Below are 12,315 nucleotides of genomic sequence, written 5' to 3' on the forward strand. Positions count from 1 at the left end.
TCTTTAAACCTAAAAGTAAGCTAAGAATCACCCTTTCTATTTTACATAAAAATATAAAATAAGAAAAGTTTAAACAGTGAAACTTAGCAATTTAGAGAGGGTTTAACAATTCAGAGAGTATTTCGAGATAAAGATGGTGGGATAGGCATTGAATATTTATGTCATTTCCAAACTCCACTAAATTGATCATAATGAACATTTTAAGTCATAAGAACAAAATGAATGGGGGAGAATAGAATAAGATACCAGAGGTTCCAGCAAGATTTAAAATCTTTAGAAAACCCAGTGAACCTATACATCCAAACTCCATCCTTCCAAGCAAGTTTTATAAAACTGATATTTTCATCTAATCTACCTATATTATTTCTTATTTCTCAAATGGTTCTAAAACTAAGAGGAAATAGAAATTTTACTTAAGTAAAAGAGTCTCCAAATTGAAAAGAAATAGGAGTCTCCAAACTGTAAAGACCCACCACCTTCCAATTAAATGATTTGGGGGGTGGACATTTTACACCAAGACACAGAAGACAGCGAAATAAATGGACAGTGCCTTCACAATCTAAATCTAAAATTATTTCTAATTTATGTTTCTATATCCAGCCAAATTTTCCAAAAGGTGAGGGCAGAATAAAAAAATTTCAGACATACAAGGCACACAATTTTTATTTCTTAGTATGTGCTCTAGAAAAGCAAAGGTATCATTTCTTAAAAGCAGGGGAGAAAACAGAAGAGTATCTGCCACAGAGGAGAGAAGTCCCAGATTTACAGCAAGAAGACTGCCCAGAAACAAATAGTCTAGTCTGATGTAGGACAAAGGACTCTGGGTGAGACTCCTAGGAGAAGATTAAAAAGATTTACAGAACCTCTATAATTACTAGTTGAGTAACATATTGATAAGTATATGCCAAATCTGACACAGCATTTGGCGAAAATTAGGTATAAATGTATATCAAATTATGTGTGTATACTCAGTTGCTCAGTTGCGTCCTACTCTGTGTGACCCCATAGCCTGTGTCCGCCAGGCTCCTCTGTCCATGGGATTTCTCAGACAAGAATACTGCAGACGGTTACCATTTCCTCCTCCACGGGATCTTCCTGACCCAGGGATCAAACCCACCACTCCTGTGTCTCCTGCATTGGCAGGTGGATTCTTTACCACTGGGCCACTTGGGAAGCCCATATTGAACTATGCTAACTCTAAACTTGCAAATTTTTAATTCAAAGAAAAATGAGCAAAAATAAATAGATGTATATGTATAACTGAATCACTTTGCTTTACATTTGAAACTAACACAACTGTACTTCAATATAAGATTTTTTTTAATGTATTAAATACAATCAGGGTATAATGATGGGTGTTTTAGTTATTACGCACCTATTTGAATAAACTAAAATTTCAGGAGTAATTATATTAGGAAGATGGAGGAAGGAAAGTTGGCAGGGTTATTAGAGCCTAGAATTTTACCTTCCTGAACAGACAGAAGATATCTAAAATGGGTGAAAACATAGTATGTAAAATATGAAGGTAAAAATAAGAACAAAGCGCTGAAATAATTATCATTTTCCTTTAAGCAGGACTAGGGTGTGAGGGAAGGATAAAGAAGTCAATTAAAAATATTTTATGTTCCCTTTTCATCGTTATCTAAGGTTTTATCTATATAGATAATGCTTTGATAAAAATTTTTAAGGCAAAAAAATCACTAACAAAGAAATTTCAGGCTTTATGAGATTATATTCACAGTCTATATAGTCTGGGTGGTAGTTAAGTCACTAAGTCGTGTCTAACTCTTGCGACCCCATGGACTGTAGCCCATCAGGCTCCTCTGTCCAGGGGATTTCCTGGGCAAGAAGACTGGAGTGGGGAGCCATTTCCTTCTCCAGGGCATCGTCCTGACCCAGGGATCAAACTCAAATCTGCTGCATCGTAAGTAGATTCTTTACCACTGAGCCACCAGGGAAGCCCTATATAGTCTAATGCTTCCTTATTTAATGCTCATTTTCCATTTAACAAACAATCAATTAAACTAATCCTAGAGTATCAGGCTGACTATTGCTGTAACATTTCATTTCCTCATTAGAGACACCTCGAGTGTAAAAGGTGAATAAAACACTAGGGGAAAAATGTATATAAATGTATATAAATATATATAAAGATGAGAACATCTTTTAAACATTAACTACTTATACTTGAGCATTATATTTGTATAAAGTAGATTTTACTTTTGAAATTATCATAACCTTGCAACCATTTCTAACAAGTACTACAACTCTGCGGGAAAGAAACCATAAAGCATATTATTAATGAGCTTTTGCCAACTTAATTGGTTTTCTGTGTGGTGCTTCTGTATTTTGCCTTAACAGATGAAGTTTACCACAGAGGAACTATATTTTATCCACAGAATTAATCCAAGGAAACATGGAGAATAATTAAAATGTTTTCTGACTAAACGAACCCTATATTCACATAATGATTAAGCTAAATTTTCAGAACTAAACCAACAAATTGTTTCAAAGACAAACCATCTAATGAGGAAACCATGAGGGAAAAAATAACTTCATAACAAGATACTTCTCTCAGACACACACATTATACTGATGATAGCTTCTGAATCATTTTCAAAATTACCCTTAAAGCTTTGTTGGGAGTGGAGAGAAAACAGTGTTCTCACTCCCTGTGGCAGAATCATGGACTTTTTTTTTTTTTTTAAACAAACAATGTTTAACATACTCACAACACTGAACCATAACAAATTACAAATGCTCACAAGTTTCTGTAAAAAATCTTATTTCATTTAAATGTTAAGACATCTCTTCTTTTTCAGAAATATTGATTAAGGAAGTAAAATCATCAAAGAAATGTGGTCCAATATAGTAGTAACTCTCTTCATCTCTCTATTTTTTAACTAGCTTTCTGAATTTCAATGAAAGAGTCTTCTTAGGCCCAACAGAGAATAAAGTTAACCTAAACAACTTATAACTTTGAGCATTACATTTTTGCCTGTAAGTTCTTACACTTCTAAAATTCCCCATTTATAAGGGAGGAATCTATATAGTGGTGCTGTGGTAAAGAATCCACCTGCCAATGCAGGAGAGGCAAGAGACATGGGTTTGATACCTGGGTTGGGAAGATCCCCTAGAGTAGGAAATGACAACCCACTCCCGTATTCTTCCCTGGAAAATTCCACAGAGGAGCCCGGTGGGCTACAGTCCATGTGGCCACAAAGATTCAAACATGACTGAGTGAGCATACACAAAGATATTTAGGTCCTAATCTCTAGAACCTATAAATGTTACTTTAAAAGGAAAGAGGGTCTTTGCAGATTTGAATACATTAAGAATCTTGAAATGCGGGGGGGTGGGGGGAGTGGGGGGGTGATCCTGAATGGTCTTGTGGGTTTTACTTCTGACCACATATGTCTTTATAAGGTAGAGGAAGATTTGATACAGGCAGAAGAGGAGAAGGCAGTGTTGCCATGGAGGCAGAGACTGGAGTGATGTGGCCACAAGCCAAGGAATGCCTGTTGCCATCATAAATTGGGAGAGGCAAGGAGTGGATTTTCCCTGAGAGCCTCCAGAGGGAGCATGGAATTGCTAACACAGTGGTTTCTCCCCAGTGATGCTGATTGTGAACTTCTGACCTCCGGAACTGTGAAGAATAAATTTCTGCAGTTTCAGGTACTAAGACTGCTACCCAGCAGCTCTGAGGAAACCAAGCACTCCATCCTTGCAAATGCATATGAGTAGGACTTACAATTATTATGCCAAACACACCAGACTAGTCTGCCATTGGAGAATTCACACGTTAGATGGAAAAATGTCACTTACCCTGAAGCTAAGGAAATTCTGACTTGGGCAAAGAAAAGAAACTAATGTCTAAGTTGGAGACTAGAGGGAACTCTTTTCCAAATGCTCCAAGGAGAATGGAGTTGCTTAAAGATAATTTTCCAGGTGACCTTCTCACCCAATTAATTACTTTTATTTAATTGTTTAATTAAATAAATTAACAATTTATTTAAATTGTTAAAATAATTATTAATTTAATAACTACACTTAAAAACCAATAACAAAAGCAATATTTATTGATCACTGAAAATTTATAAAATGCAAAAAATAAGAAAATCAAAAGTTTTACCTATAATCTGACTATCCAGGGATCATTTCTGTTCATATTTTAGTGTGATCCTTCTATTATGAATATTTAAATATAATTATTTTATTTTTACTTTATTTTACTAAAATAGGATCTAAAAACAATTTTCAACCTTTTAAACTCATTTAATACATTATGAGCATTTTTCTCACCAGGACAATTTCTACAAAAATTTTTTAATAGCCACATGTTTTATATAGTATTGTAGAGCAAAAATATTATAATTTCTTTCAATGTAGATTATTTTCCCATTTTTCACTAATACATCTTTGCTGATTTCCCAAGAGTTTTTAAAGGCAAGAAGTAAAGCAGGCAGCAACATTACAAATTCAGAAATATAGGAAGATACCATCTTTGACATTAAATAAAGGTTAAGCTGCAATGTCAAATCTGGTTCCCTAGAGTAAAACGGTCATTTTCAGCCACAGCTCTCAGTGTGGGAGGCAGCAGGAAATAAATAGTTTGAAGGTATAAGGATCCCCAGAGAAGCCCTTAATGGGACAAATCAATCATGGGAAAGAAGAACCTCATAAAGAAGTCGGCCATTCTACTCAACAGGCATTCATGCAGAACGATAATCTATATCCTAAACACTTTCATTAGCACAAGTAAAGGTACTTTCCAGGATGAAAAGATTTTAGTCACCATATAACAAAAGTGAGCTCATGAAGGATACAGAACTTTGTTAAAGTCATCATAGCTGTCACTGGGAAGACCAAAGTACAGAATTCAAAGTCATAAGCTGGGATTTGCGGTCAAAAAGTGTACATCAAAACCATAATGAAATATCCCTCCATACTAAGTATCACAGCATAAGTAGCCTGTATCTTGAACATATGTAGAGAGACCAACCCTAAAACAACATACAGGGGCTTCAGCTGTTACCAGAGCTATATCCATTTTTCTTTCTGATGTATCTGAGAGCTGAACAAGGTGGTGAGCAAAGTGCCTGGGAGGTGTGTGCAGGATGAAGTGAGGAAAAGGCTGAAGAGGAGTCAGTGCCCGGTGGGGAGGAGAGTATCCTCTTGTGTTCCTGGTGCTCCTTTCCCAGTGATTCTTCTTTCTCTCCTGCATCCTTAAACTGTGTGATTATACAATAGTCCCTATCATTGGATGCTTGTGAAGATGAAACGTGTTAATCATGAAAAGCACTCAAAACAGTGCTTGGTCCACCCAGTCATGCACAATGTGTTATTATTGCTCCTGGTGCTTATATATTTAATCCAGTCTAAGGTAGCTCTTGTTTTTCATGTTTTAAAAACCCGAAAGATGAACATGTATTAGTGTCAATGGCATCATACACTGATTAGTGGCAGCATTTTTCTTTTTTGGTGGTATAACTGGTAGTGTCTTTGATTCAATAAATTCAACATGAGACCCTCTCCTGCACACTGCATGCTGAGAGGTCTAAAATAGTGGATTTAAGCCCATAAGAGTATGTGCATAAAGACAGGAACACCATATCGGATTCTGCCAAAGAAAAGTCATGGAATAAATACTCTCTTCAGTCAAAAAAAAAAAAAAAAAAACACCCAAGCGTGATGATGTGTGTAAGTTTGTATTTCTGCATGCCTGTCTCACTCCTTCGTCTTCTCCCATCCCCATTCTCCATAACGACACCCTCAAGGCATCCATGAAGCTCTACACCCACTTAATATAGCACCCTTTGGGTGTTGCCACTTGTGGTCCCACAGATATCCCAAATTCCATAAGCTTGAACCCATGATCACTTTTGAAATCCTGACTCTCTTTCTCTTTTCTAACCTTGACTAATGGGCTGCCAAAATTAGAAACCTGGACTAAAAACGGGGATGCAGAGTTTCTCCAGTGAATGAAAACACCCTCCCCACCAGCAAGATGAAAGCCTCTCAGTGCAGAAGGCCAAACCACGTGGCAGCTGATGGCCATTTATGACTGCTGGCTAGAGAAGCCCAAAAGAGTAGCCTGTACTCATACTGAGGCTCATCCTATCTACAAAGAAACATCCTCCATTAGAAACCAAGGAAATAAAACGGGCTATAACATGGAGGAAAAAGCAGCCTTTACTCAGCAACCTGAGGACTCAGCCTTTATCATCAACCGCCACCACCCCTCCTGCAGAGTATTTGTGCCTCCTTGCAGGTCATTAACCCTGGGTAACTTTTAGCAGTGGACACTTTTGTTCCCTCTCTAGCATCTCCTGCCTTCTTCCTTTCTTCTGGAACTTGCAGATTCCAAAGCAAATCAATGTCAATCAATCAAGTCAATTTGGATTACATTTCCTGTTATTTCAGCATGAAGCATCTAATACCATTGTTTATCTTTGTGTCCCTATGAATACACAGAACATCCTGAGGGTGTGCAATATATTCTTATGGATGAAGGAAGAAATGAGAGAGGAAAATAAGGAAGGAAGGAAGGGAGGAGGGGAGAAGGAAGGGAGGGAAGGAGAAAGTCAGAAAATTTACAAATCAACAAAAGTAAAAATCACAGAAAAACCAACAAACTATAACCTCCTATCAACTTTTACCCTTCTCCATTTGGAGAGACAAGCAGAAGTAACTGAGCTTTGATTTGCTTACAGGGAACTATGAGAAAGAATGAAGAGAAAATAAATCAGACTTAGATATCATCCACTCTGAATATGGAAGGAAAAAACCCATAAAGACCAACGGCCCGATTCTCACTTCCTATATCACTATTCTTTATTTTATTTGTATTCTACCTTCGTATCTCAATCAGAAACTTATTTTGCAGAAAGAAAGTCTGTATAATTGACATATTTAGGTTCCCATGTCCAAAATTACCTATACCAAAATGAGGCTACAACATGCATTTGATGAAGATAATAATATAATCAAAGTTTTTCCCTTCTGTTAATGTGTAAAGTGAGAAAATATGACTATATTTCTAATGAAATACATAACTGATCCAATAAATACAAAATATGTGTAGAAAGTAGATACATTATAATGCTTATTTTAAATATATTTAAATACAAGTTAGGAGAGGAGCCTGGTGGGCTACAGCCCACAGGGTCACAAAGAGTTGGACACAACTGAGCAACTAAGCATAGCACAGCATAAGATAAGCAGGACAGCTCGAGTCCACTTCTCAAACTGGCCATTTCACAAGTGTACAAAATGGTAGGAGTTGAGGAAGTTGAGGACTTCCTGCCAAGCTCTCAGTTCAGAAACTCTCCTCCCTGTCCCATGAAACTATAAATCAATCACATTCTTTCTTAGAGCCAACGGACTACCATTGACACTCCAGAACACAGAAATCTCAGAGACTAAAGTAAAAACAGTCATAGTTTATGAATCACTAATTCCTTCCTGGAGACTAGTTTGTTTCTGCTCTCATAATTGAGAAGATGTCAGGCCAAGTGCCTCATTCAGGAGGAGGCAAGATTTGGAAAGCAAAGCATCACCTGGAAGCAGACCCAGGTGAGATGTTGGCAGGGCCTATGGTGAAGAATAATGGGATGGGGCAGCTGGACAGCTACCAAGCTGCAGAATGAAGTCAAGGGTGCCCTAAGCATTAACAACAGGGGATGGAAAGGCAGGGAGTGGAAAGAAACACATGCTCAACCAGCTGTGTGCACTAGCAACTCCCAAAGGCCACATGTGGCCAAGAAGAGCATCCCCTCAAGAGACCATCTTTCAAGACCTAGCTCAGGACCTTGGCTCCTTCTTGAGATGCTGAGGGGGTATAGAATAAGATAATCAGGTAAATCCAGAACAAAGGCAGACAGTGCATTCATGCTCATTCACTTCAGTGATGGCTGACTCTTTGCTACCCTATGGGCTGTTGCCCACCAGGCTCCTCTGTCCATGGGATTCTCCAGGCAAGAATACTGGAGTGGGTTGCCATGACCTCCTCCAAGGGATCTTCCTGACCCAGGGATCGAACCCATGTCTCCTAAGTCTCCTGCATTGCATGTGGATTCTTTACCCACTGAGCCACCTGGGAAACCCAAAGGCAGACAGATCCAGACCCAAACAGGAGCCCTATGTAAATAACTTCTAATTTTCCTGCTTTTCCTTCTTGCATCTTTCCCAATATATCTTCTCTTGGTATTTCTCTTCCATGCTCTTTCCTTTCTTAGAAATAATCACCAATCACATAGTTTATAAAACATTTTAAATAAAAGATAAATGTTATTAGATGTGCTAAACTGCTCCCATTTCCCCGCCTCTTCCACCTTCCCACTGCATCTCCATTCACTTAGTTGCTGTAATCACACCCTTCTCTGTGGTTCAGGTCTTCAAGCTCAAAGCACGTCCAATCACCACTTTCATGTAAATTACACAGTCTATTCTAAAGTGCAGGCTCCTGCTCCCCACCAGAAAGCTGAGTGCCCAAATCAAACTCTTCGGAAAGATGGTTCAGAAATCTACCATCCAGGGGTTTCTGACATACTCATAAGTATTGGAAGCACTCGCAATTTATTCGGGCATTCATCTTATTCCTTCTGCTTGACTATATATTGCTTTGTGCAGTTTAATAATTTAAATGTGTGTGTGAGTGCTGAGTCATTCAGTCATGCCTGACTCTGCGACCCCATGGACTGTAGTCCGCCAGGCTCCTCTGTCCATGGGATTTTCCAGGCAAGAATGATGGAGTGGGTTGACATTCCCTCCTCCAGGGAATCTTCCTGGACCCAGGGATCAGGAAGACGGATTGGCAGGTGGATTCTTTACCCCTGAGCCACCTACTCACTCACAACACATACTTTGACTCCTTTCTCCACAATTCCATGCACACAGTAGGTTTCCAATGACTATTAATTAAATAAATGTTTGCTGACAAGCCAAAGCCATCTAGGATCGCCCTGTTTAGACAGGCAAAGGCAGGCAAGATAAGCCATTGTCTCCGCTGCAAAATCAGATACAAGCATCTGACACTCGGAACAGCTCCAACAAGCATCCTAATGGTATGCAGTGGATCGTACAGTTAAATAACTCCACTCCAAAAAAAAAAAAAGTGGCAGCAAGGGAGGAGAATACACAAAGACCCAGCTGCCCGCAACATGAATAGCCTGGCAGGGTCATCCCGCCAAGGACCCATGGAGAATACAGATCAGAGGGAAATGGGAAATCTGAGAAGAGCCAGGGCCTTGACCTCGCTCACCAGAATCCCTCTGCAACTCCCCTTTCCTTTGCTTCCTCCTGCCTCTGTTCCTCCCCAAACCTAAAGTTATGCAGGCACAACTTGAGAGCTGTGAGGCAAAAAGAACCAGCACTGTGTGGAGGAAGGAGGGTCCGGGCTCTGCAGCTGGGCCCTGGCTACATTGTGCTCATTATGCCTGGCAGGCTGGAGCCCGGGAGGGAGATCCTTCTGCAGCTGGCATTTTGGGAGCTAAGTTAGTCTCAAGAATCAGAGAGGAAACACTACACTTTGTTCCTGGGGATGATCTGAAAAATAAAAATAAAATTAAAAAAAATAGGGGAGGTCTGAAGATTTTAAATCAAAATTTCAAGGCTCAAAAATCTAACTTTGTTTCATTGCTTTGGAACCAAAAACTATGACTCTGAACACAAAAGTGACATTGTCCCTGAGAATGAAAGGCTGAGACTCCAGTATATTTGCAGCTAAAATTTAAATATGTAAAGTGGATTCAAGTGTGCAGTCTACAGAAGGATACATTAGAGGTTTTCATCCTTGAAACAGAATAAAAAAGCTGGAAAGTACCTCAAGAGGTGTTGGCCCAGATGCCCGATTCTAGGATTATGATTATCTGCACCTGGAATCTCCTCTTCAAGATTTCTAGGGCTGGAGAGGTCATAAATTTTTTATAGCCCCGTGGAACGTGGTTTTCACCTTGAATGTATAAGTTCTTCCCTGCATCCAGCTGAAATCACGGCTGACTGTTCTTTGTCTAAATAGCCCCATAGACCAATGCCTGGGCAAGTCTCACTCTCTTTGACATGCTCTTCTCAATTCCTTCTATGTCTTTTTCAACATCCCTCTAGAAGTAAAACAAATGAACATGATCTAAAGAATGCATAGAAAGAAAAACTACTCCGTGAATCTGGAGTTCTATATTTCTTATTAGAAATGTTATATTATCCTAGCAAATATTCCTCCTTCTCCCTCCCCCCACCACACACACACACACACGCACACACACACCCGTCTTTTGTATCTGGGACTGCATTGTTAGGTCTTTTTATTCTGTAGCTGCATTTTCCCTTCCCTTTAAACATGCCCTGCAGACTTTACCAAACTCCTCCTTATACTTGTTCCTACTGATTTCCTCATGCTTTTGAGGGACCACTGTCCCCAACAGGAACAGAATTCAAAAAGACTTCAGGAAATCTCTAAAGGAAATATAACCTAATTTGATTTCTTATCACTTCACAATTTAATGAGTAGTTTTAAAATTCCTTCACATCATCAATTCACCAAAAGCACTGCATCCAAGGGGACCAAAGGCAGTTCTGTGGGGCCACTCTCCCCGCTGAAGCAGGGCCACTGGCCACTGCTTTTGAGAAGCTAGATGCTCACCTTAGCAGAGTTATCGTTTAAATTTATTTTTTCCCAAATGGAGTCATTTAACTCGTTTGCCTGAATCCCTCTGCTACTTCTCTCTAGAAATTAAAACCAAATCTAAACTCCTTGCCATAGTATCAAAGCTCCCTATGCCTGGACCCCCACTGGACTCCACTACAAACCATAACTCTGTCACCTTCCCACATTCACCAGTCCGTTCTTTTCTGTCTAAAATGCACAAGACCAGGGAATTCGCTCTCCTTCTCCCTCTGTCTAACAAATACTTCCACAAGTTCTTCACAGACTGACATTCTCATGAGCCAATGTTTTGTTCGTCTGTACTTTTCCCTCTCTCCTCCTCCAAGGAACAGTTAAGCCCCATAAAGATGCTGGGGTTGGGTAGGGGCTCTGGTTCTCACTATCTCCATTGCCAGGCAGACGCTGAGCACACCCAGAGTATTTGTGCGATGAATGGACATGTGTGAGGTTTTCTGCAAATACCATCACTCAGGCTTGCTCCAATCTGACCACAACTATGCAAGCACTGGGGAGGGGATGGAATATTCTGGTGAGAAAGATCAATGGATCTTTGCTTCCCTAACCCAGAAAGCAATAAGGGAAAGAGTGTACTACGAGGTTATAAAAGAAATCCACAAGCAAACATGCATTTCCCTGCCCCTTAATTTACTTTCAGGACTCAAAACAAATTCCTGATGACAAAATATGCATGAGACATATTTTCTTTGTTACCTCTAAGGCGATGACTATATTCATCAACACATGTAAAAAAGAATACTATGTGAGAAAGAAGCCAAAAACTTACCAAAATTATGTATTTCGTTTCTAGTTCTCTTTCCAAGTCAGCACTATGGTTTACATAAATGAAAAACACTTTTTAAATGGATTCTGAGGCATGAATACTAGAATAAATTTTAAGAGCTACAGCAAAACGAAAATGTAAATTTACCCCCAAAGGATTCAGAGAGTACAACTATTGAGAAACTTGTTTTGTTCTTTGGTCTTTAAGACATATCTTATTCAGATTGCAAATACAAAGGGAGGAATTATCTTTAAGGACATAATTTTTCTTGTCAAGCCCAACGTTCCATAGGGCTACAGAAAATATGGGGCAATTACTATTTCATTCACATGTGGTATAACTCATGTCTTTAGCGTGTACCACCATATGATGAAGAGTGTTATATCACCAAGAAACATAAAGCGGGGTATAAATTCATACTACCATCACTCAGTGAGCTTATTCTGGTAGTCGTCTGACATCTTCACTCATTACAAAAGTTATCACTATGAAACAAGTGCCTTAAGGCTATGCATCCTGTTGTCCGTCCCACCAACAGGTTCCCTGCTGACCATGAGCCCCCTACCTTGCAGCCACTCTGAGTCCTGGTCTTCATCAGGGGCGTGGTCGTGCACAGCTCGATGGCCTCTGGCTCATGGAAGATGACTGCTGGCAGAGGTTCCTTTTTCAGTGTTAGGACATTCAACTTAGACTTCAGCATGGTCTGAAAGTGCTGAAAAGCAGGAAAAAACAAAAAGGCCAAACAGAGTGAAATCATTTGGAATTGTACAAGGTGCCACTGCACAGCAAACTCAGGAGCAAACTTTTTGTTTTATTAATTCCATTTTTATGAGGGCAGGCCAAAAGGTTTGAGTAAAATGGAAGGAAAAAA

General features: G+C 39.4%; 1 protein-coding gene across 5 annotated transcripts in view; it reads right to left on the minus strand.

The window, feature by feature from the left end:
• The window catches only part of PID1 (phosphotyrosine interaction domain containing 1), a 262,015-nt gene that overhangs the window by 132,150 nt on the left and 117,550 nt on the right, over positions 1-12,315 (minus strand). For all 5 annotated transcript variants that reach the window (XM_055573664.1, XM_055573665.1, XM_055573663.1 and 2 more), the window contains one exon: positions 12,010-12,156. In XM_055573664.1, coding sequence (XP_055429639.1) covers positions 12,010-12,156 — 147 coding nt within the window. The remainder of the gene's footprint in view (positions 1-12,009; positions 12,157-12,315) is intronic.

The sequence above is a fragment of the Bubalus kerabau genome, chromosome 3 (assembly GCF_029407905.1).
Source record: "Bubalus kerabau isolate K-KA32 ecotype Philippines breed swamp buffalo chromosome 3, PCC_UOA_SB_1v2, whole genome shotgun sequence".
In the NCBI taxonomy this organism is placed as follows: domain Eukaryota; kingdom Metazoa; phylum Chordata; class Mammalia; order Artiodactyla; family Bovidae; genus Bubalus; species Bubalus kerabau.